The sequence below is a fragment of the Mirounga leonina genome, unplaced genomic scaffold (assembly GCF_011800145.1).
Source record: "Mirounga leonina isolate KUSES-001 unplaced genomic scaffold, KU_Mleo_1.0 Mir_242, whole genome shotgun sequence".
In the NCBI taxonomy this organism is placed as follows: Eukaryota; Metazoa; Chordata; class Mammalia; order Carnivora; family Phocidae; genus Mirounga; species Mirounga leonina.
Window position 1 is genome coordinate 185,586 of NW_023270627.1, and position 22,935 is coordinate 208,520.

Here is a 22,935-nt window from a genome sequence, read left to right on the forward strand (position 1 = left end):
TCAATAGATCAGTTCTAAGTATTCTACACCTAACAGACTTTAGCTCAGCTGTAAGATGATGAATGTAATTATATGTCTCAAATTTATATTTTTAAAATGAATTTCACTTATGTCTTATTGATTGAATTTTATTTTCACCTTTGTCCAAGTTGTTGATTATTATAATCCTAAAAATGCAATACCCTCTTCTCAATTTTGACAAAATAACTTTGGCTGTAAAATTACTATGAAAGCTTTAAAGGGTAATAAGCATCAATAATTTTCCTTTTTCTCTTTAGTTTGGGATATGGGCAGGTCAGCTTGGGGACGGAAGAGCCCATCTTCTTGGAATTTACATGAACAGGTACCACATGTTTTCCGGTATAATAGGTTTTCTGCTAAATATTAACACAGATCTTCTGATACTTAGATTTCTTTGTTGTTGTTGAAGGCAGGGTGAAAAGTGGGAGCTCCAATTAAAGGGCTCAGGAAAGACTCCATACTCCCGGTACAGTTTGATATTTTTTTGGTCATCTAAATAAAAATTGATATTGTCTTCATTACAACTGAAAATCTTTTTGCTCTTGTTTTGCCCTAGAAATGGTGATGGCAGAGCTGTACTTCATTCCTCAGTGAGAGAATTTTTATGCAGCGAGGCTATGCACTCTCTTGGAATTCCAACTAGCAGAGCTGCAAGGTAATTCCTTTTTCCTTGAAGCTAACTTTCAGGACCGCATCATGTTATCTGCAGGCATGTGTTGGTAAATTGAGCCAATAAATCTCTGGTAGCATGATTGCTCACCGTTTCTTACGGTTTTAGGTACTTCTTGGTAGCTTGCTAGCAGTTAACATGTAAGTTTAATTGTTGGATTCTCTTATGTTTCAGTCTGGTTGTGAGTGATGATGAAGTATGGAGAGATCAGTTCTACAATGGAAACGTTGTGAAAGAAAGAGGTAATGATAATTTTTAGAATATTTACATAAAATTAGGCTGAGTTCTTAAAGAATAACAGATCCTGGACATCTTTGCAGACCAGCAAAATGTTATAAAGCTAGGACATGAAAGTTCATGCTCTTTCTTCTGAGGAGAGACCCTCGGACCTTTCGTCAGAGCCTGACTGCTCTTACTTCATGCTTGCTTCCAGTCGGTTCAGTTAACTTCTTCCTCAGCCTTTAGTAGGCTAGAAATAAAAAAAATCAGGAACGGGTGAGAAGTGTGCTGCAGAGCAGCAAAGAGAAACAGCGAGAGAAACTTGACCTTGAATCTCTGGGGAGAGAAGAGACCTGAAAATCAATAATAAGTGATTGACTGACTGATTGATTAATTGATTTTGAGTAAGCTCTACACCAGTGTGGGGCTTGCACTCACTGCCCTGAGATCAAGAGTCACATGCTCTACCGACTACGCCAGCCAGGCGCCCTAATAATCTTATTCAACAGTTTAGAAGGCAAAGCCCTACCTGCTCTGTTGGGTCCTCTGGACATCACTGTATGACGGGGCAGCATTTTTACTGATGTTCATGGTGATTCACCAAGTGCACATATTATATTCTTTATACTTAGCACCTAATATGTTTTGACAAGATTTTCATAAAAAACAATCCCCCTAGAGTATTCATGCTTAAAGGAGTTAAGGGTTATTTATCTTTGAGGTTAGGAAGGATTTCAGTCGGGGGAGAAGAAGGAGTGTGCATGTGCGTGGCACAGGGAATAGTACAGAGGCCCAGAGGTGCAGTGAGTGTGGGATTATGTCGAAGGGCAGCACCAACAGAACAGGGGCTTTGTTGCCTGGGATAGACTTCATCTTGACATCCAGACACATGGAAGTACAGCATTCCTTTTGAGAAAAAAAAGACATGAATTCTCTTTACTAATTATATTACTAATGCCTGTAGTCAAAACAGAAGGCGGCAACAGAAGGCTGCAAACACTAACACAAAAATGTATAGATTCACTTTGTTTCGTGTATGCATAAGTTAGAACATATGCAAACATTTATTTATTGAAGTTGATTTTTGATTAGTTACACTGAGAGAAGGCACTGGCAGGGACTATGCCATGGAAATCATTCACTAATTCCCTATTTCAGGATGAGGTACAGGGAAAAGGTCACAACAGAGGAGACAGTGGGAATCCCATGTTTGGATCCTGACAGTTTAACTGAGCGCCCTTTAATGAGGTTGGAGCCTTGGTATTTCTGAAAGTGTTGTGGTTCCTGATACTCTAACTGATTCAAGGCTTAAAGAAATAGAGAAAAATCCTCGATCCTTTCTAGAGTATAAATTAGTTGCTTTTCTGATAAACTGGGTTCCTGTATTGTTTTTTTACTAAAATAATTTGAATTCTCAGAAAAGCATATTATGCTATATTTGCACAGTTTAAAATAACTTGTGCTAAAATATGTGTTTTTCAGGTGCAGTAGTGCTGCGTATTGCAAAATCATGGTTTAGAATTGGATCATTGGAAATTTTGGCTCATTATGGTGAACTGGATTTACTAAGGTTAGAAAATGACTTTTTTTTAAATGATTGAAGACAATTAAATGCTTATATAAGTGTTGTGAAGTTAAAATATTTTTGGTTTTCTTATAAGTAAAACCAAATATTTCAATTAATAAATATTTTTAACACTTGCTATGTGTGGGTTTTCTAGGAGGCCAAAAGAAGTGTGAGACCCAGTAGACCCTTTGCTCAAGGAATTTTTAATCTAGTATGCAACCCAGTTGCAGCTGAGGGCCTCTGTGCCATTCAGAGCCCTGGGTGGAAGTATTTCACACCCCCCCCCCCCAACCCGCAGCCTGCAGAGGCCCAAAGATCTCCTTCCAACTTCTGGGATTCCCAGGGTGTCTTCTCTCTCCTGTCTCTTCTTCCTTGGACTATATAGTTTTGACACATGTGAGATGCCTGGTTTACTCTGGGTTGACCCACACTTGAAACTCAGCCCCTTGGTATCCAAGATCTATAAAGAACTTCTCAAACTCAACACCCAAAAAACAAATAATCAAGTCAAAAAGTGGGCAGAAGATATGAAAAGATACTTCTCTGAAGAAGACATACAAATGGCTAACAGACACATGAAAAAATGTTCATCATCATTAGCCATCAGGGAAATCCAAATCAAAACCACATTGAGAGACCACCTTACACCAGTTAGAATGGCAAAAATGGACAGGGAAAGAAACAACAAATGTTGGAGAGGTTGTGGAGAAAGGGGAACCCTCTTACACTGTTGGTGGGAATGCAAGTTGGTACAGCCACTTCGGAAAACAGTGTGGAGTTTCCTCAAAAATTTAAAAATAGAGCTACCCTATGACCCAGCAATTGCACTCCTGGGTATTTACCCCAAAGACACAGATGTAGTGAAAAGAAGGGCCATAGGCACCCAAATGTTCATAGCAGCAATGTCCGCAATAGCCAAACTGTGGAAAGAGCCGAGATGCCCTTCAATAGATGAATGGATAAAGAAGACGTGGTCCATATATACAATGGAATATTACTCAGCCATCAGAAAGGATGAATACCCAACTTTTGCATCAACATGGATGGGACTGGAGGAGATTATGCTAAGTGAAATAAGTCAAGCAGAGAAAGTCAATTATCATATGGTTTCACTTATTTGTGGAACATAAGGAATAGCATGGAGGACACTAGGAGGAGGAAGGGAAAAATGAGGGGGGTGGGAATTGGAGGGAGAGATGAACCATGAGAGACTATGGGCTCTGAGAAACAAACAGGGTTCTAGAGGGGAGGGGGTGGGGGATGGGTTAGCATGGTGATGGGTATTAAGGAGGGCACGTACTGCATGGAGCACTGGGTGTTATACGAAAACAATGGATCGTGGATCACCACATCAAAGACCAATGATGTATTGTATAGTGACTAACATAACATAATAAAATTAAAAAAAAAAGAAACTCAGCCCCTTCACTAGGACAAAAGCAAACAAACAGGCAAAGTTTACACAAAGCATCTCAGGACAGAGTGTATCTTACTGAAGACTTTTCTGCAGGGAGGACAGAGGATGGCTTCAGAAGAGCGAAGGCAACGAATTCTTACTCTTGCACCACACAGTACAGCTTCCAGCATTTTGTGATGTCTTGGTGCCCGCAGTGTCTCTACTTAACACAGCTCCATCTTCCTCAAGCCCACTTACGAGATGTGTCTTCAGGCAAAAACATTTCCTCCTTTGAGAGGAATTTTGCTTCCCTTTGTTAAGATAATACAGTTTTAAAAAGTCGTAAGAAGTCACATAGATTCTCTTAGACAAACTAGAATCATTTGGGTTGTGGATCCTGTTGTATTGTAGTTATCAGTGTAATAAGTCCAGATACCTAGTCGGTGAAGGGGGTGGGGGAGAGAAGTCACGGGGAGAGAAGACAAGAGGGAAATGAGTAAGCAGAGTAGGGAAGTCATCTCACTTCAGCATATGTTCGCTGAGCTCATGGTCATCTTGCTTGTTGAGAAGAGTTGTCTACACTCACAGGGCATTATTTCTAACTTCCCATTTGTTTTTTTGGGTCACTTCTGCTTGGATTTATGGTGTCACTGAAACTGTTCCATCTGGTGGTAATACTTCCGTTATAGTTCACTTAGCTCTCTGGCATTTGGTGTATATTAGTGACCGCCTCCTCCTGAAAATCTCTCTATTGGCTCACATAGCCACGTATATATTCCTTTTTGTTTCCCAAATGCTTGCAACAGTTCTTGACATATAAGCACTTATTCACATGATTAAATTATTAAATGACTAGAAAAATACATATATACACAAACTCTAATCCACTCCTTTTGTTTTAACTGGCTTTTAATAATTCCCAAGTCACATCTACAACCCCAATTTTTTTCTGGCTTCTTTCTTCTTCTTTTTTTTTTTTTTTTAAAGATTTTATTTATTTATTTGAGAGAGAGAGAATGAGAGAGAGCACATGAGAGGGGGGAGGGTCAGAGGGAGAAGCAGACCCCCTGTTGAGCAGGGAGCCCGATGCAGGACTCAATCCAGGGACTCCAGGATCATGACCTGAGCCGAAGGCAGTTGCTTAACCAACTGAGCCACCCAGGCGCCCTTCTGGTTTCTTTCTTATCCAGTGCATTAAACACTATAGTTAGTTGACAAGTCAGTTAAAATAGGGAATAAAAAATATGATACACAGAAAACTTAAATACTTTAACTTCAAACATTGGGCAATTTTTTGCCACTCCCTATTTGAGAAGTCTTACGTGACTCTGCTGACATAAATAATCCTTCCCTGCTCTGTTAACTTTGTATCTTTTATATTGTTCTGTTATTGCATGTGTTACACTGTAATGTCATTATTTCTTCCTGTGTTCGTCTCCCTGATCTGCTCTGTGTGCTTTGAGGTTTGGGTCCTCTGGGCCTGGGTCTTGGCATATCCTTTCCCCCAGGACTTGCACCTGATGGGGCATATAATAGGTGTGTGCTGGGTATTTACTGAACTAATCTCTATTTGTAGTATAACATGGTGGAATCTAATACTGTCTTAGAAACACATTTCCAGTTTTGACTGGTATTGAGGAAGTATTTCTCTGTGGCTGTTTTGAGAGTAAAATCTTACTTTGATTTGTAAAATTTTAAGTTTGAATCTAATGGCTTCCTGGTTGTCAAGGGCAGATTTAGATGATTTGATACTGAGGAACGATGATGCTCTCTCTTTCTTCTCTCCAGGACATTATTAGACTTCATCATACGGGAGCATTTCCCCTCAGTGAAGGTCACAGAACCTAACAGATATGTGGTAAGTTTTTTGTTTTTTTTTTAAAGATTTTATTTATTTATTTGACAGAGAGAGACACAGTGAGAGAGGGAACACAAGTGAGGGAGAGGAAGAAGCAGGCTTCCCACGGAGCAGGGAGCCTGATGCAGGGCTCGATCCCAGGACCTTGGGATCATGACCTGAGCCGAAGGCAGACGCTTAACTGACTAAGCCACCCAGGTGCCCTGAACTAGTTGTATTCTATGCAAATTGTTGAAATTGGCATTCTGTATTTTCTGTACAGACAATGATAATGTGTGTAAATGACAGTTTTATTTCTTCCACTTCCTTATTTTTTCATCTTTCATTCTTTTTTTTAAGATTTTATTATTTGAGAGAGAGAGAATGAGAGAGATAAAGCACATGAGAGGGGGGAGGGTTAGAGGGAGAAGCAGACTCCCTGCTGAGCAGGGAGCCGGATGTGGGGCTCGATCCCAGGACTCTGGGATCATGACTGGAGCCAAAGGCAGACGCTTAACAACTGAGCCACCCAGGCGGCCCATGTGGTAAGTTTTTAAAGAGAAAGAGCAATACTTGGTTTTATCTCCTGGCCCGCCAACATCAGCAGTTACAACTTAGAACTTTACTAAAGGTAGGAAAGGAAATGTAGAACACTTTGAACATTTTGTTAGAGGAGGAGAAGGTGAACCACTTCATAAACAAGACATAGATAAGAAAGTTGTTTTGTTTGAAAGGTATCCAGAGAAAAAGAACAGGTGCTACTACATCCTGATTCTAGATATTCTAGATATTTCTATAGTAGTAATTTTAAAATAAACACAATACGTAACAGGAAAATGTGATTTTCTATTCCCGTGGAAATGATTTGGTCTCCATCACCCTCTTTCATTCTCTTAGCGGCCGCAGAGAAGAGAATTCCATTATTTTTCTTGGTGACTCATTTCAAAGTTTAAGAATTCATTTTGCTGGGCGCCTGGGTGGCTCAGTTGGTTAAGCGACTGCCTTCGGCTCAGGTCATGATCCTGGAGTCCCTGGATCGAGTCCCGCATCGGGCTCCCTGCTCGTCAGGGAGTCTGCTTCTCCCTCTGACCCTCCCCCTCTCATGTGCTCTCTCTCTCTCATTCTGTCTCAAATAAATAAATAAAATCTTTAAAAAAAAAAAAGAATTCATTTTGCTTACATTTACCTCCCTTGTGCTGAATTCTAATGCATTTCCTGTTCTTACTGGACATGGAGAAAGCCTGGTCATTATACTGTGTCTGAGCCTTTATATATTATTTCTCGGTGACTAATTCTACGTTCTTCCATTTTTTTCGTACATCAGCTAATTTCCATTCCTTTAGTCATCTTCTGGCATTCTGAATTCTTTCCATGTTCTCCTTGTGACTTAGCAGAAGATCCTAAAAGAGTATACATTCCTGAAAATCTGAAAAATTTCTGAATTTTATTTTAGGATTTTTTCTCTATTGTGGTATCAAAGACAGCACAACTCATTGCCTTGTGGATGTCTGTTGGTTTTGCTCATGGTAAGTCATCTACTGATGTTTCATTTTCCTGATGGGAAAGTAGAGTTAATTTGTTGAACCAGAGGACTTCTTTTTTGTGTACTTTTAAATATTCCCGCTGATGAGCTTCTTAACATTTACGATATATGAATTGGCTCTTAGCAACAGAGAAACAATTTTCTTGTGTTTAAAATGGTTTTGAATGGAACAGTATACACAAAATAGAATAAGCATCCTCAATTCAACAAGGATGTTATTACCTGCATAGCTTTCTTTTTTAAAAAAAGATTTGATTGATTGATTGATTTTAGAGAGAGCATGAGTGAGCAGGGGGAGGGGCAGAGGGGGAGGAAGAGGGACAAGCAGACTCCAGGCTGAGCTCAGAGCCTGACTCCAGAAGCTGGGCTTGATTTCACAATCCCAAGATCAAGACCCGAGTCAAAATCAAGAGTTGGATGCTTAACCAACTGAACCACCCAAGCGCCCCAGCCTGTAAATCTTTTCAACATTGTGGCTACATGTATTATATTTAGGTCTCTTTAAAGCTGTTTATAAAATCTTAATTGTAAGGGGCGCCTGGGTGGCTCAGTCGTTAAGCGTCTGCCTTCGGCTCGGGTCATGATCCCAGGGTCCTGGGATCGAGCCCCGCATCGAGCCCCGCATCGGGCTCCCTGCTCCGCGGGAAGCCTGCTTCTCCCTCTCCCACTCCTCCTGCTTGTGTTTCCTCTCTCGCTGTCTCTCTATCTGTCAGATAAATAAATAAAATCTTTAAAAAAAAAAAATCTTAATTGTAAAAGCACTGCATGCTTTTGATAAAGAATGGTAAGTATAGGGCACCTGGGTGGCTCAGTTGGTTAAGTGGCTGCCTCGGGCTCAGGTCATGATCTCAGGGGCCTGGGATTGAGTCCTGTGTCTGGCTCCCTGCTTGGTGGGGAGTCCATTTCTCCCTCTCCCCCTCCCCTCACCCATGCTTGTGTGCTCTCTCTCTCTCTGGCTCACTCTCTCTCTCAAATAAATAAAAAAATTGTAAAAAAAAAAAAAAAAAGAATTGGAAGTATACAGAAGTGAGTGTGAATTCCATTCTCCAGGGTAATCATTAGTAACCATTTCGTATCAATTCTTTTGGGCTTTTTGGGGATGACATTCGTACACCTCCTATGAAAAAAGCAGGGCTGTCTTGTGTGTTTGAAGTTGTGAAGTTGCATAGGAAGGACTATCTGCCTGAACTAAGAATAACTGAAAAACAAATCACGTATGTTCTGATGTCTCTAGATAAATACCAAAAGGGAATCCCACATTGCAAAACTTCTTGAAATCCGCTTGCTTATCAGACACAGACTCTATGTATCTCTCTTGGGGTGGGTTGGGGGAGAGCGGGGTAGGTGTTTCATAGTTTTTGCTATTCTGAACCATAGCACAACAACTACCTTGCAACTGTATCTTCATATTCCTGAAGGTAACTTTTGAGGACAAACCCCTAATGTGGAATGGCTGGGTTAGAGAGTCTGTACATTTAACATTTTGATAAACAGGGCCATCTTACTCTGAAAAAGGTTGAAACCCTATATTGGACGCAGTTGCCAAATACCCTGTATTAGGCTGGTGTATCTGTTCCCTGGCTTCCTCCTACCCCACACTCTGGCAGCTAGCCCTAGCCCCCTTGCCTGGGAGGGCACACTCCCTCCCCAGTGTGCTAGTGGTCTGCAGCTGAGGACTGTAATGGGGAACATATCCATATTTCCCCCTTTTCCCATCCTTTGGAAATGAATTCATCTTATTCCTTTACTAGTTTCATTTCCATTCCAAGTAACTTACATTTTTAAAAACAAATGGAAGAAATTGAGGATAAGTAAGAAGAAGTTGTATTTTTGGGGCTTTTGTTCCTGCGCTATTTGAAATCTTTGTGGGGGTGGGGTATAAAACAAAAGGCTAAATTTAGTTAAAAGATGTAGTTTTGATATCTATTAAGTTATTTGACATCAACAGTTACATTTTCTTTTTTTTTTAAAGATTTTATTTATTTATTTGATAGAGAGAGACACAGCGAGAGAGGAAACACAAGCAGGGGGAGTGGGAGAGGGAGAAGCAGGCCTCCCACAGAGCAGGGAGCCCGATGTGGGGCTCGATCCCAGGACCCTGGGATCATGACCTGAGCCGAAGGCAGACGCTTAACGACTGAGCCACCCAGGCACCCCCAGTTAAACTTTCAATTGATAATCTAATTTTGTTTCACTTCTAAAACAAGTGCATTTCCATTGCCTTTTCTATTCTGAATAATTTTATACATTTAAAAAATGCCTTATTATTTTATTACCACGTTTTTGGAATCTTTTTGTTGTGGTTTCAGGTGTTTGTAATACCGATAACTTCAGTTTGTTATCCATTACAATTGACTATGGCCCATTTGGTTTTATGGAAGCCTATAACCCAGGTATGTGTGATTTATATGTAAATATGTATGTGTATACACACATATATCTTATTTCACTAAAAAGTGATTACAAGTTTATTTTAGATAAATTTTGTTATAGCTAATACAGTGATGGGGTAGTAGAAAGAATTGGGTTCATTCATAAAATGGTCATTTTATGTGGTACTCAATGTTCCAGGTGCTACAGGGATACAAAAATGAGCCCTTTGTGGTCTTTGCCCTTAAGGAATCACATATTAGAGAAGATGACAGGGAGGGTAGTAGGGAACCTGTGAGAGACAGATGCAGGTTTGACTTCCGGCATCTGAGTCATAGTGGCTCTGTGCCCTTCCCTGGACAAGTTACTTATCTTCTCACTTTACCAACCTATAAAATGGAGGCCATAGTAACACAGTCCTTACAAGGAGGGATCCAAGTGGGCTTTGTGGAGGATGTGATACTTGAGGTGGAGTTTGAAGTACATTTATGATCACCTGAAGATTCTTTTTTTTAAAGATTTTATTTAGTTGGGGGAGAGAGAGAGAGAGAGAGAGCGAGCACGAGCAGGGAGAGGAGCAGAGGGAGAAGGAGAGGGAGAAGCAGACTCCCCGCTGAGCAGGGAACCTGATGCGGGACTCGATCCCAGGACCCTGGGATCATGACCTGAGCCAAAGGCAGACGCTTAACCAACTGAGCCACCCAGGTGCCCCTGATCACTTGAAAATTCTTACATATTAGAATTGTATTCCTCTATTAGGCAAATATTCATATTGAAAAAGAATTTCATGTGTATGGGTAGTAAGTGTTTATGTTACTTTTTTAGTTAAATGTTTAATGTCAGAAAGATTTAATAAATGTGAACATATCTAATGAATATAAATTTATTAAATTTAAATATAAACTTAGAAAGGGAGAGCTTGTTTATTACAATTATCTCCACTAAAAAATGCTAATATTTTTTATTTTAAACAGATTTTGTCCCAAACACATCTGATGATGAAAGAAGATATAAAATAGGAAATCAGGCCAATGTTGGGATGTTTAATTTAAACAAGTTGTTGCAAACTTTAAACCCATTACTGGATCCTAGGCAAAAACAGCTGTGAGTAAATCCTAAATCCACTAATTAAATCTGTATGAAAATACAGTTTGTATAATGATCATTTTTTGAAGCTAACATTTTAAAAACCATCTTATTATTTAGTCTTTAATAATGAAGGCATTTCAAACTGTGTATTTTTCTCTAGTAGAGTTTTGGCTTTTTCCCACAGTTATCAGGATAAAGTGTTTCCTATTTATTGCTTTTTAGGTGTTGTGAAATTTTGTTTATTTCTTCTTTGATCTAAGGGTTATTTATCACTGTTTTTCTTAATATTTAATAGTTGGGATCATTTTATTCATATATTTTTATATGTGTTTGGTAAAATCTATTTAAAATGTGTTAAGGTTTCTTTGTGGCCCCAACATAATGAATTTTGTGCATATTTCATGATCAAACAAAAGAATGTATACTCTGTAGTCAAAAGTTTTACTATATCAAATTAAGTGTATTGAATATATTATTCAAGACCTTTATGACTCTATTTTTTTATCTATTTGATAAATTTGATAAATTTGATACATAAGAGATGTGTATTAAAATCTCCCACTTTAACTGTATTTTTACTAAGTAGTTTTTTGTAATTGTTTTAAATTTGCATATTTTGCTGTTGTATTATTGGTACGTACAGATTTTTACTTATATTTCCTTAAAAAAAAAAAAGTGCCCTTTAGCCCAACATAATCACCCCCCTTATCTTGATTTATCCTTTTAACTCCAAATTTCAATTTATATGGTATTAATATTATGATTCGTGCTTTCTTTTTGTTGGATGTGCCTTGAGTCTCACTTTGTTTTTATACCTTTATCACTTTGTTTTAAAGTATGTTTCTTGTAAAAACAAACAACACATATAGCCAGGTTTTAATTCAATATGATGGTTTCTGTCTTAATAGAAGTATGTAGGCTGTTCATATTTATTGTAAAAAACTGATTTTATTCCTGCCTTACATCATGCTTTATCTTTATTTTATGTATCAGTTCCCCCCCCATGGACTTTACTTATCTTTTTATGATTTGAGCAGTTCATTCATCATCCCCCCCACCTTGATTTGGAAACTACTGTATTCTCCACCCGCCACTGCTAATTATCTTCCTTTTTCTGCCACTTTCTCTACTGTTATGGGAAAATGAGTTTCCAAATAGTTTTCCTTCACTAAGATTCTATTGGCTTATTGTTTTCCCCCTCCATCTCAATGAGACTCAGAATGCTTTTATGTTTTACCTCTAAGTACCCAACTGCTAGATTTTGCTAATAAGATAGCTTAGTATTTTGAATTCAGACTATTGTAGGTTTTTCCTTGAAGTGTATCTCTCCCATCTTAGGAGTCCTTGCCCTTGCGCTTCCCCCACCCGCACATGCACACATTTCTAATCATTTCACTGCTGGCCACTGCTTTTTATTCATGGTTCCATCTTGAAGTCTCTGTTTTGATTACTCTATTATTTACTGGGGTATAGAGGTGATATATTTTCTGAATTCTTACATAACTATTACTGTTTTTATTTTACTCCGACAGATAATTGAGACGTAGGGTATTAGATTATGGATTCACTTGTATGTAACAGAAACCCAAAATAATAGTAGTTTGAGCAAGATGGACATGCGTTTTTCTCTCCCATGAAAGTGTGCAGGTTGGTAATTGAGGGCTGGAGTGGGGACTCTGCTGTCTGAGTCTCAGACTGCTTTCAGCTTTTCATCCCGCCTTGCACTGCGTGTAGTCCTCAGGGTCTGAGATGGGGCACTGTCTGTAACATCCAAATTCTGTGTGGCAGCATGGAGAAGAAGAAAAGAGGCAGGTCCTCGCTACTGAAGGGTACATGTCAGCATTTGTGCACATCACCTCTCTCTTTTCACATTAGTCAGAACTGTAAAGCGTAGGGGCCTTACGTTGTATCAGCTTAGCTACACTCCAAATTCCCCTTCCCTGTATGGTTCTGGCCCAAGAGAAGTTTGCGGCATCCGGAAGGTGGAAGTGAGGCAGCAGCACCATTCCACCCGGAAGGCTGGGCTAGAGTCAGGCCCCCCTGCCGCTCCCGCGCATTGCCGTCCGTCTGCTGCTTCATCGTGCTGGGGTGGGGAGAGAGCCAAGTGGAGTCCTGGGCTGGGGTGTGTACTGCTCTGGGCTGAGGGGCACTGGCTCATCCTGCAGCTGACCTGCACCACTGAGCTTGGACGCTTGGGGTTTAGACATGGGTTTCAGTTTGTGTACATTCCGGTTTGTCTTCACTGTCTCCAGTTTCACATCCAATTTTCTGTCCTCTCCTCGCTGCTGACGTTGAGCCCCCAAACCAGACACAGAAGCAACAGTATGATATGCCATTCTTCACCGGCTCCCACGATCACGGAAGGTCGAATCCCTAAGATACACCCCTTGTCCTCTGGCGCCAATAGTGGTTCTGCTTCTCTGACTGTAACCACATCCCCAGCGAGAGAAATCTCTGCTGTTGCTTAACTGTTGACTTTTCCTCCATTCCTTTTTGTGCTTCTGGCACTCCATTCTTTGTATGAATCCTCCGTATGTCCCCAAGTCTCTTACTTTTTTCCTTATGCTTTCCGTTTCTTTGTATTTTTGTATAGTGTTTTTTATACACTTTTTAAAAAAGAATTATTTATTTGACAGAGAGAGAGAGGGAACACAAGCAGGGGGAGCAGGCAGAGGGAAGGGAGAAGGAGGCTTCCCTGCTGAGCAGGGAGGCCGATGCGGGGCTCACTCCTAGGACCCTGGGATCATGACCTGAGCCGAAGGCAGATGCTTAACTGACTGAGCCACCCAGGCGCCCACTGAATAGTGTTTTGTAGTATTTCTTCTTCCCGATTTCCTAGGTCACTAAATTTGAGTCTCAAGAGTAACATTATCCCCCTCAATTCTTCCACTGAATTTTGTAGTCTGAAATACTATCTTGTAGTTCCAGAAGGTCTCCTGAGGCACAGTTTATTCTTCTGAAGTGTCTTGTTATTTTTTTCATATTGTTATCTGTCTCCACTGGCTGTTCCATTGTACTAGGAGCCAACTGTTCTGGCCTTCTTTTGTTTTTCCTCTCTCTGGGTATGAGAGGAAAACACTTAGGCACTGCGTTATTTTCCTTTGCCTCTCCATTGGGGCTCTGCTCCAGTTAAGCAGTCATACCCCTTTCATGGGCTGGCAGAATACCTGCAGGCAAGTTTTCAGCTCTCCACTGGGCCTCTCGTAGGCTGCCTCTCTGCTCCCAGCTCTCCCAAGCAGTCAAGGCTAACATTCTCCCACCTTCGGGGGTAGAGAGGTTTTAGCAGCTCTCCTGTAGCCGCTTGGAAGCCAGGAAGCCCACTGATTTTTTGCAGTTAACATTTATACAGATAGGGCCTTTAATGTCTTTGCTCTGCTCGGCCATGCTGTACCTCAAGAATGAGGGCCTGCAGCCTTGCTCAGACCCTCCAGGCCTGCAGCCTTGCTCAGACCCTCCAGGCCTGCCTGCCTCCTCCAGGCCCCTGAAGCTCTGAGGCCCAGCACAGGGGCTGAATTAGAGCAGGGAAGGGCAGGTACCCAAAATTCATTTGAACCGCCATCTTCCTTTGACATCTCTGGTTTAGTGTTTGGCCTTGAAGACTTTTAAAGGAAATCACTTATTCCCCTTCTTGTGGTTCCCTGCAGTTGGGGCGGGGTGGGGGGGCTTCCTTAGAGTACACAGTCCTTCTCTGGCTCCACTTACTCCTCTCCGGGGGACAAAGGGTTAATGATCCATTTGATGAATTTGGGAGAAGAAACTAAACATGTGTGGCTCATCCTAGTAATACCTCTCTTTTCGGAGATGTGCCTGACCAGAGAAAGCCTACATTTTCTGCTTTTTTATATGAAGAGTTTACAGGGGTGTGCCCAAATGGGGGAGACCCATAGTTATAACTGTTATTCTAGTAACTGAGTGAACAAATCTTTCTAATTTAGGCACAATATATTAACATGCTGATTATCCATAGACTTAAGCCATATTTTTGAGATTAGCTTTCATCAATAATAAAGCTGAACTTTTTTTTTTAAAGATTTTTTTATTCATTTGAGACACAGAGATACAGAGAGAGAGAGAGCATGAGCAGGGGGAGAGGCAGAGAGAGAGGGAGAAGCAGGCTCCCAGCTGAGCCAGGAGCCAGACGTGGGGCTCCATCCCAGGACCCCAGGATCATGACCTGAGCCGAAGGCAGACGCTTAACGACTGAGCCACCCAGGAGCCCCTAAAGCTGAATTTTTAATCTCAGTCTGACTATTGTGTGATCTCTCATTCTGAATTCAGGCTGAAGAAACAAGTGTACATGGTTGCCTTTTTAAACAACAGAATAAATAATAGGCAACATTGTAATGTTTATAATTAGTTACTTGAAATATCTCGCATATGTATACAAATAAGCATGAATAATAATCTAAGTACATTAATAATTACATAGAATGTTAAGATATTTCTTGACATAACCACTGGAATTGAACTCCTTGAGGGCAGGATCACATTTTAATCATTTCTGTGTCTCTAAGGCATTTGCTAGAAGATAAAGCATATATATATATATTTTTTTTTGAAGATAGCATATTTAACTTGACTCTCTTCCCCACTCCTCCCCCAAATCTAAAATTGGCCATTTCCAGTACAAGATCCCAAGTGGAAGGCAAAGCGTATAGTAATTTCATTAACCCTAGGTAGCAAAAAGGATTACTACAATAAAGATGAGTTTTATATATGATCTGTGGTTTCCTTAATTAATATAATTCAAAAATATATTGGTAGTATATCATAGTTGAAAATCAAAGCAATATAAAACAATATTCATTAAGCAGTCACTCTTGTCTCCATGAATTTTATATCCCTTTTGCCTTGCAGAGTTCATTTATTCGTTCAACAAATATTTATTGAGGTGCTCAGTATGTGCCAGACACTGTTCTAAGTACTAAGGGGACAGCAGTGAATCAAACAGCATGTTAATTGGGCCCTTGTGGTACTTACTTCTGGTGGGAGAGGCAGTCAAGCAGAATAAATAAGTTATGTAGCTTATTAGAAGGAGATAAATACAATGGAGAAAAATAAAGCAAGGGATAGGGAATAAAGAGAGGGAAGGTCTGCAGTTTTAAAAGGATGGTCAGTACCTCATTCAAGCAAAGGCTTGAAGGAGTCACAGGAGCAAGCCACATGGATGCCTGGGGGAAGAGTGCTCCAGGTGAGGGACCAGCCTGTGCAAAGGCCCCGAGCAGGTGTGTGGGGGGCGTTTAAGGAACAGCAAGGAGGCTCCTGTGGCTGCCTCAGAATGAGCGAGGGGAAAACTTACACGGGATGAGTTCAGTGAGGTAAAGGCAGTGGAGCTTCAGAATGAGTTGAGCTTTTATATGATTTAAAATACATTTAAGAATATTAAGAAATAGAAACTTAATTTGTTTCAAGATGAATTTAAGGTTAAGAATGCTTTGGGGCGCCTGGGTGGCTCAGTTGTTAAACATCTGCTTTCAGCTCGGGTCATGATCCCGGGGTCCTGGGTTCAAGCCCCGCATTGGGCTCCCTCCTCAGTGCGGAGCCTTCTTCCTCTCCCACTCTCTCTGCTTGTGTTCCCTCTCTCGCTGTGTCTCTCTCTGTCAAATAAATAAATTAAATCTTTAAAAAAAAAAAGGTTAAGAATGCTTTAATCTTTATATTTTTATGAAACATATGAATTGAGATTGATAAATATAATTACCATATTTATATTTCACATGTGAAAAGGTTCACTTTGTTCTTGTAAAATGTGATTCAAGAATGTTAATTTTAAATCAAGTTTAATTGTCTTTCCTTTTTTCTCCCTGTAGAGCTGCTCAGATTCTTGAGGGGTATCCAGTTCTTTATTATACAAGGTTTGTCCTTTTGATTAGGGATATTAAAGCATCCTGGTTGGTTTGAGGACAGTTCTTAAAATAGTGAGAGTTGAACTGAATTGACATTTCTCTTTCAGATTTAGAGACTTGTTCAAAGCCAAACTGGGGTTACTTGGAGAGAGGAAGGGTGATGATGATTTAATTGCATTTCTCTTACATGTGAGTTTGTCATTTTATCTTTTTTTTTTCTGACTAACTTTTGAATTACTAATCAGCATATTCTTGAAGACTTGAGATTGATAAACATAATTATTCTCATTAGCTCATGGAAAAGGCAGAAGCTGATTTTACAATGACATTTCGGCAGCTCAGCGAGATTACCCAAAGCCAGTTAGAGGAGCTCAACATTCCCCAGGTAGTCATTTGTGACATTTGGTTTTCTCTTAATTAAGTTTTCTTTATCAGGTGTATTGAGGTATTATTTACATGTCATAAAATTCCACTGACCTTATGTATATAATTCAGTGATTTTTTTATAATTTACAGATTTATGCATTTATCACCACAATTTGATTCTAGAACAGTTCCATCACCCTAAAATAAAGATCCTTTGTGCCCATTTGCAGTTAATCCCTGTTTCCACTCCTAGCCCCAAGCAGCTACTAATTTACCTTGTGTCTCAAGGTTTTCGCTTTCTAGACATTTCTTATAAATGGAATCATACAAAATGTGGTCTTTTGCACTTGGCTTCTTTATTAGCCAAGTTTTGAGGTTCATCCATATTGTTACCTGTATCAGCAGTTCTTTCCTTTTTGTCACTGAGTGGTACTCTACGGTATGGATATACCATCTTTTGCTGATCCATTTACCAGTTGATGGACATTTGGATCATTGCCACTTCTTGGTTATTGTGAATAAATACTGCTCTGAACACTCATGTACAAGTTTTTGTGTGAACATATGTTTTCATTTCTCTTGGACAGATACTAGGAGTGGAATCATGTCTTATTAATTTTTAAATCCTTCCCACCTAACAATTCCCAGAGCAGCGTTGACATTCCATAAATATTTGTTGAATGAATTAATAGATGACTAAATAAAATGCAGTTGCAAATTAAGTTTTTAAAAGTAAATTATACATTATTTAAAGGAAGGCTTTTGGATAACAAGTATTCACATGTAATCTCTATAAGGACTTGGTTTATCTTAAATCATGCCATTACATGAATTTCCATGAATTAGAATTTTAGAGTTGAATGTCATATAAAGAAAAGGAAACTATTATTCTTTTTTAGGTCTACTTCTACTTGAAATAGCATGTCTTAAAAAATCTGGATATTACAAGTTATTATTAAAGAACATAATTTAAAGTAACATGAAGTTAAAATAAACAGAACCAATATTAATATAATAAGCAGCCTATTACTGCATTTTCACTTAGCAATTCTGGGCACTGAAGATGATTTCAGAGCACAAGCTTTTTCCTGCCTGGGTGTCCCAGTACCTTTTGAGACTGAAGAGGTAAGGTAATCTAACCACTTCTGAAAAAGCATGTGATGGATTACTTTAGCAGAGGTAACCCATCGAGTCTTCCTTCAACTTTCCATCATTTCCTTTTTACTCCTGGGTACTTTGCACCCGCTGAGGCGTCCATGGCAACACCTCACCCATGGAGACAGCACAGGTCTGTTCACCTCAATTCTGATAATGCTGCTTCCCCAGGTGCCCCGGAGAGCCCATGCCCTGAAGCTCTGGAGGAGAGCTCCTCAGGCTTCTAGACTATTAGTGGTCACATCGTATACATTTGTAAGACGTTACTTTGCTTCATAAATTACAGTGAAGTAGAAGCAACAAACTTGGGAGTAAAGACATTGTAGGTAGTGGTCTCTGAAGGGAGAGACAGGGAGAAATAGTCCTTCCCAGTTTAATTGCCCCTGAGGGCTGTTTATAAAGATGACCATGATTAATCAAGAAAAGAAAAAATGGAATTATTTTTAGAAAACTGTTTAAGATAAAGAAAGGTATCAGACAATTTAGATTTTTTTTAGACAAAACTTTTTTTAATTTGTAAAAATAAAAGGTTTGGGATTAGCTAAAATACCTAAACAAGGTAGTATTTTATATGTTATGTAATCAAACTCAGTATTTTCTGTCTTCCTTTCAGACCACTGATTCAATGTGATTTTTAAATGTTTTTTTCCCCAATATTTGTCTTGTGAAATAATTCCCACCTTTTTGAAAAAAAGATAGGAGAAGACAATGGTTAATCTTGTCCTTTGTTTTATTCTTTGTTAGTAACACGAATGATTCAGATTCTGAAAGAAGAAAAAGAATGACAAGTGAGTAAACCTTTTGATTTTTTCAACTTTAAGGATTATCACATAAAAGCAACATTTTTTTGAAAGCTGGAAGTAATTACTTGAGGTAATTACTCATCTATAAATTACTTGAAGTAATTACTTGAGTAACAACCAAGGGTTGTTTTTTGTTTTTTGGGGTTTTTTTTTGGCTTGTTTTTAACTAGAATAATTCTAGTTAAGTACATTTTAGTTGAAGTGTCATCTGTGAGCTTTTCTAAATGACCTTTAACAGTATAACAGTTTGCATACTGATGTTAAAATAATATTGTCCTATAAGATGGTAGAGAGACAAGGTAGTTTGGGTTATGGTGGCAAGAATGTGAGTTTGCGGATCTGGCAGATGAATCTCATCTTGCTACCTTTTAGCTGCATGATCTGCAAGATACTTAACTCTGAGTTTCAAGGCCCTTAGCTATTATAAAATGGGGATATTTTGCAGCGATGTTGTAATGATGAGCAATAATATATATAAAGTATCCTGTTATCGTGCATGGGCCATACTACACATCCAGTAAGTGATAGCTCTAAAAAGAAATTATCTCTATGTATCAATTTCAGTTTACCATGTGACTTCACACTTGGTTTGGAAAAGAAAAAAATGGAAGTTAGTTCTTTCTACAGTGTGGATTCTAACAAGATCAAAGATGTTCAGACAGTAGGTCCAAGGTCCTTGATTCCTGTTGCCTTACTTAGGACTTGCATAGAGAGCTAATGTGTGTCATCGGGGTGGCCAATTTTGTGTGAATGAAATAAGGATGATGCTAACATTCCATGTTAGGTTAGGGAGTGAGATTGCTTCTTGAACTCAGGACATTATTATAGAAATAAAACCAAGTTTAGGGGTGCCTGGGTGGCTCAGTCTGTGAAGGGGCTGCCTTTGGCTCAGGTCATGATCCAGGGTCCTGGGATGGAGCCCTGCCTCGGACTCCCGGCTCAGTGGGAAGCCTGCTTCTCCCTCTCCCTCTGCTGCTCCCCCTGCTTGTGCTCTCTTGCTCTCTGTCTGTCAAATAAATAAATAGAATCTTTTTAAAAAAACCCAAGTTTAGCTTTTACAGGAAAGTGAGTGATCTCTTCGTTGCCAGCCACTTCTGTCCACTGGTGCAGTCATACAGAATTTATAAGCCAGTTCAGAATGTGGACACTCAGCAGTTAAGAGAAAGAAGAAATCGGGAGACTAACATGTGGTGACAGTCTTTAGTATTTGGATTTGTTTGGTTATGACAGGATGGATGAGGTGGTAAATGAAAGAAATTTAATGAACTCAAGGCTGCAGCTTTCAGTTATTTTAGAGAAATAAGTGCTGAACAATGTGCTCTCAAGGAAAGGAAAAAGATAAATTTCCACAAAGAGCAGTGGTCTGATAAAAGTTCATAATGATAGTGCAGTTATTTTTTTAAAGGTACACTTCCATACATTATTACTATATATTTAATTGATAGGAAAATGCAAATATGTAAGAAATTGCACAAATTCATGTAACAGTGTGTATCAGGGATGTGGAATTGAAGAACTGAACAGGCATGAAGAAATAAAATATCTAAGAAGAGTGTCCAGTGTAGTGAAGTCTGAATCTTCATTTCCCTTCTAGGGTCTTCATTTCTCAGCTCTTGACCTGAGTTTCTTTTCCTTAGAGGGGCAGTATGGTCTGGCCCCCGGAGTTGGACCAGCTGTACCTGAGCTCTGGTTCGGCCATTTATTTCCTAGATGTTATTAAGCAGGTCACTGGATTCCTTCATCCCTCTTTTTCTCTTTCTGGTGTGTATATATACTTTTTTAGTGGCTTTATGGAGGTATAATTTACATCACAAAGTTCATTCATTTTAAGTGTACAGTGATTTTTTAAACTAAATTTAAAAAACTGTGCAATCATGACAGTCCAGTTTTAAAACAATTCTATCCATTTGACTTCGCTTTTGTTTCCTCATCTATAAAATGCATTTACATCATGGATTGTTGCACAAAATCAGGAGATGGTAGTTGGCACATAATAAGTACTCAATAAGTATCAGCTATTACGTTAGTATAGAGTACATTAAATATCTTTGTTGGGAAGACTGGGATGACTATGTTTTTTAGCAACCAAAAGACTAAAAATATATTGCTGTTGTATATTGTTTCAAAACATTAAAAAAAAAATCAATAGTAGATTAGGGGAAGATTTTTTTTTTTTTTTTTTTTAAGTAGGCTCTACGCCCAGTGTGGGGGCTCGAACTCACAAGCCTGCGATCAAGAGTTGCATGCTCTACCAACTAAGCCAGCCAGGGGTTCCAGGGGGAAGATTTGCTTTAAAATTTTTTGTAAATGCTCCAAGTTGCGAGCAATGGGAACATCAAAGGTGAGTGTTTTAAAGGTCTTAGAATTAAAAAAAAAACCAAACCTATAAAATTTATAATTTTTAGGCCTCCAAATAACTCTATGATCATAAGCCACCAGAAGGCATTGATCACTTCTCTTCTGTGTCACATTGTGCCCACCCAGCCCAAGATCATAGTAAAATTTTGTTTGAGAAATGCTTTTGATTACTGTCAGTACTGTGCCCTGACAGTGTCCATTGTATCTCCAGCATGATGCGATTGGGTTTATATTGCTGGGGGGAGATATTAAAAAGCTCTAAAACAGCTACCTCTACAATAAAACTAATTTGGTTGTGATTCTGAAAATGCATCAGTGTAATTCTGCTTTCTTTGTGCCTAGTAGTGAATGTGTGGCACATGCTCCGAAGAATCTTTACTTGTCCTCAGAACACAGGTTATTAGAGCTCAAGGCCAACTATGTTGAAATCCTGGGTTTGAGCCTCATTGGAGACACAGCCATATGCCCAGTGATCGTGGAGAATGAATTGGCCCCGACTGGGATCGGCTCAGCCCAAATTTCTCTCTTTTGGAAAAGAAACAAAGAGAATGCTAGTATGATTGCAAGTCAGAGACATTTCCTTTGTGCGCTGAGGACTCTCAGTAGAAATTAAGCAAGATCATTTGGGAATCAAGGTGAAAGTGCTCTCAGTTAAGGTGATAGTATAAATTTAAATTGTGACCTCAAGTAGATATTTCAGAGCTGACCTTTTGTAGATGATAGAATAAAAGAAAAATTTCCTTCTTCATTCTTCCTCCTGGACATTAAAATAGAGAGACAGAGAGAAGGAATAATGGAAGATGCTACATTTGTAATAATTTTTCTCTTAAAGTATTTTAATAACTAACAATGAAAGTAAGATTTATTTTTATTGAGTTAGATAAATGATAAATAGAACTACCATTTTCCAGTTTCATTGCCAGCCTATGAGAGATTAATTGCGTTTAATAATTTGAAGAGTTCAGTGTTTTATGGCCATCGAGTCTGCTGGCTTTCTGATACGTTGATTTTTTCCATTTGTATGGTAGCAATGATGTGCTTTATTTATATTATGATGTGGTCAGTAAAACATAGTCTTAAATCTCTTCCAGCACTAAATTTGCTTATTCAGAAACATATACTTAGCCCCTATTACATGCCCCTTTTTGTACAGTCACACTGTTTAAAGCTGAAACTACAAAGATGAATTTGAGCCCTGCCCATAAGTAGTCAACACTCTAGTGGATCAGGGATTACCACATTACATGGAACTCTGGCAGGGTGTGTGTGTGGACAGAATCCTCACTAACCCACTGCTTAAAATTTTATTGCCAAAAGAAATAACCCACCAACAGAAAACTTCCAACTAGATAAAAATGTACAGAATCCAATAACTCCTCAAACAATCTTATAAACAGATCTATAATTTTCTGATTTTCAAGTAGTTTGTATATTTATAACTTGGTCCAAAGCACTTCTGCTTGTAGCTGAAATTTCTCGTATATTTTAACAGTATTTCATTGCCAGGTATCTAGGCAGTGTTTGTCAAATTTGTCAAACTTTTCATTGGAAGGCTCCGCTCTCCCTCTGCCTACGCTGAGCATTTCCACAATTCCCCTTGCATGTTAGTTTCCTTTTTGTTTAAAGATTGTATTTTCTGTGTATATGTGTCTTGTTTTAAACAAGTACTATATGAATTCTTTAAAATTTGAAAAA

At 39.1% G+C, this 22,935-nt stretch overlaps 1 protein-coding gene across 4 annotated transcripts in view; it reads left to right on the plus strand.

Annotated features, from left to right (window-relative positions):
* Positions 1-22,935, plus strand: part of LOC118026570 (protein adenylyltransferase SelO-like) — a 35,276-nt gene that overhangs the window by 7,321 nt on the left and 5,020 nt on the right. For 2 of the 4 annotated variants that reach the window (XM_035029478.1, XM_035029482.1), the window contains 14 exons: positions 279-343; positions 431-487; positions 578-676; positions 866-933; positions 2,393-2,480; positions 5,662-5,731; positions 7,164-7,236; positions 9,563-9,646; positions 10,598-10,727; positions 16,523-16,567; positions 16,666-16,747; positions 16,851-16,943; positions 17,970-18,049; positions 18,824-18,867. In XM_035029478.1, coding sequence (XP_034885369.1) covers positions 279-343; positions 431-487; positions 578-676; positions 866-933; positions 2,393-2,480; positions 5,662-5,731; positions 7,164-7,236; positions 9,563-9,646; positions 10,598-10,727; positions 16,523-16,567; positions 16,666-16,747; positions 16,851-16,943; positions 17,970-18,049; positions 18,824-18,867 — 1,078 coding nt within the window. Of the gene's footprint in view, positions 1-278; positions 344-430; positions 488-577; positions 677-865; positions 934-2,392; positions 2,481-5,661; positions 5,732-7,163; positions 7,237-9,562; positions 9,647-10,597; positions 10,728-16,522; positions 16,568-16,665; positions 16,748-16,850; positions 16,944-17,969; positions 18,050-18,823; positions 18,868-19,446; positions 19,544-22,935 lie in introns of all 4 variants that reach the window. The other 2 variants (XM_035029481.1, XM_035029479.1) reach the window with 2 other exon arrangements.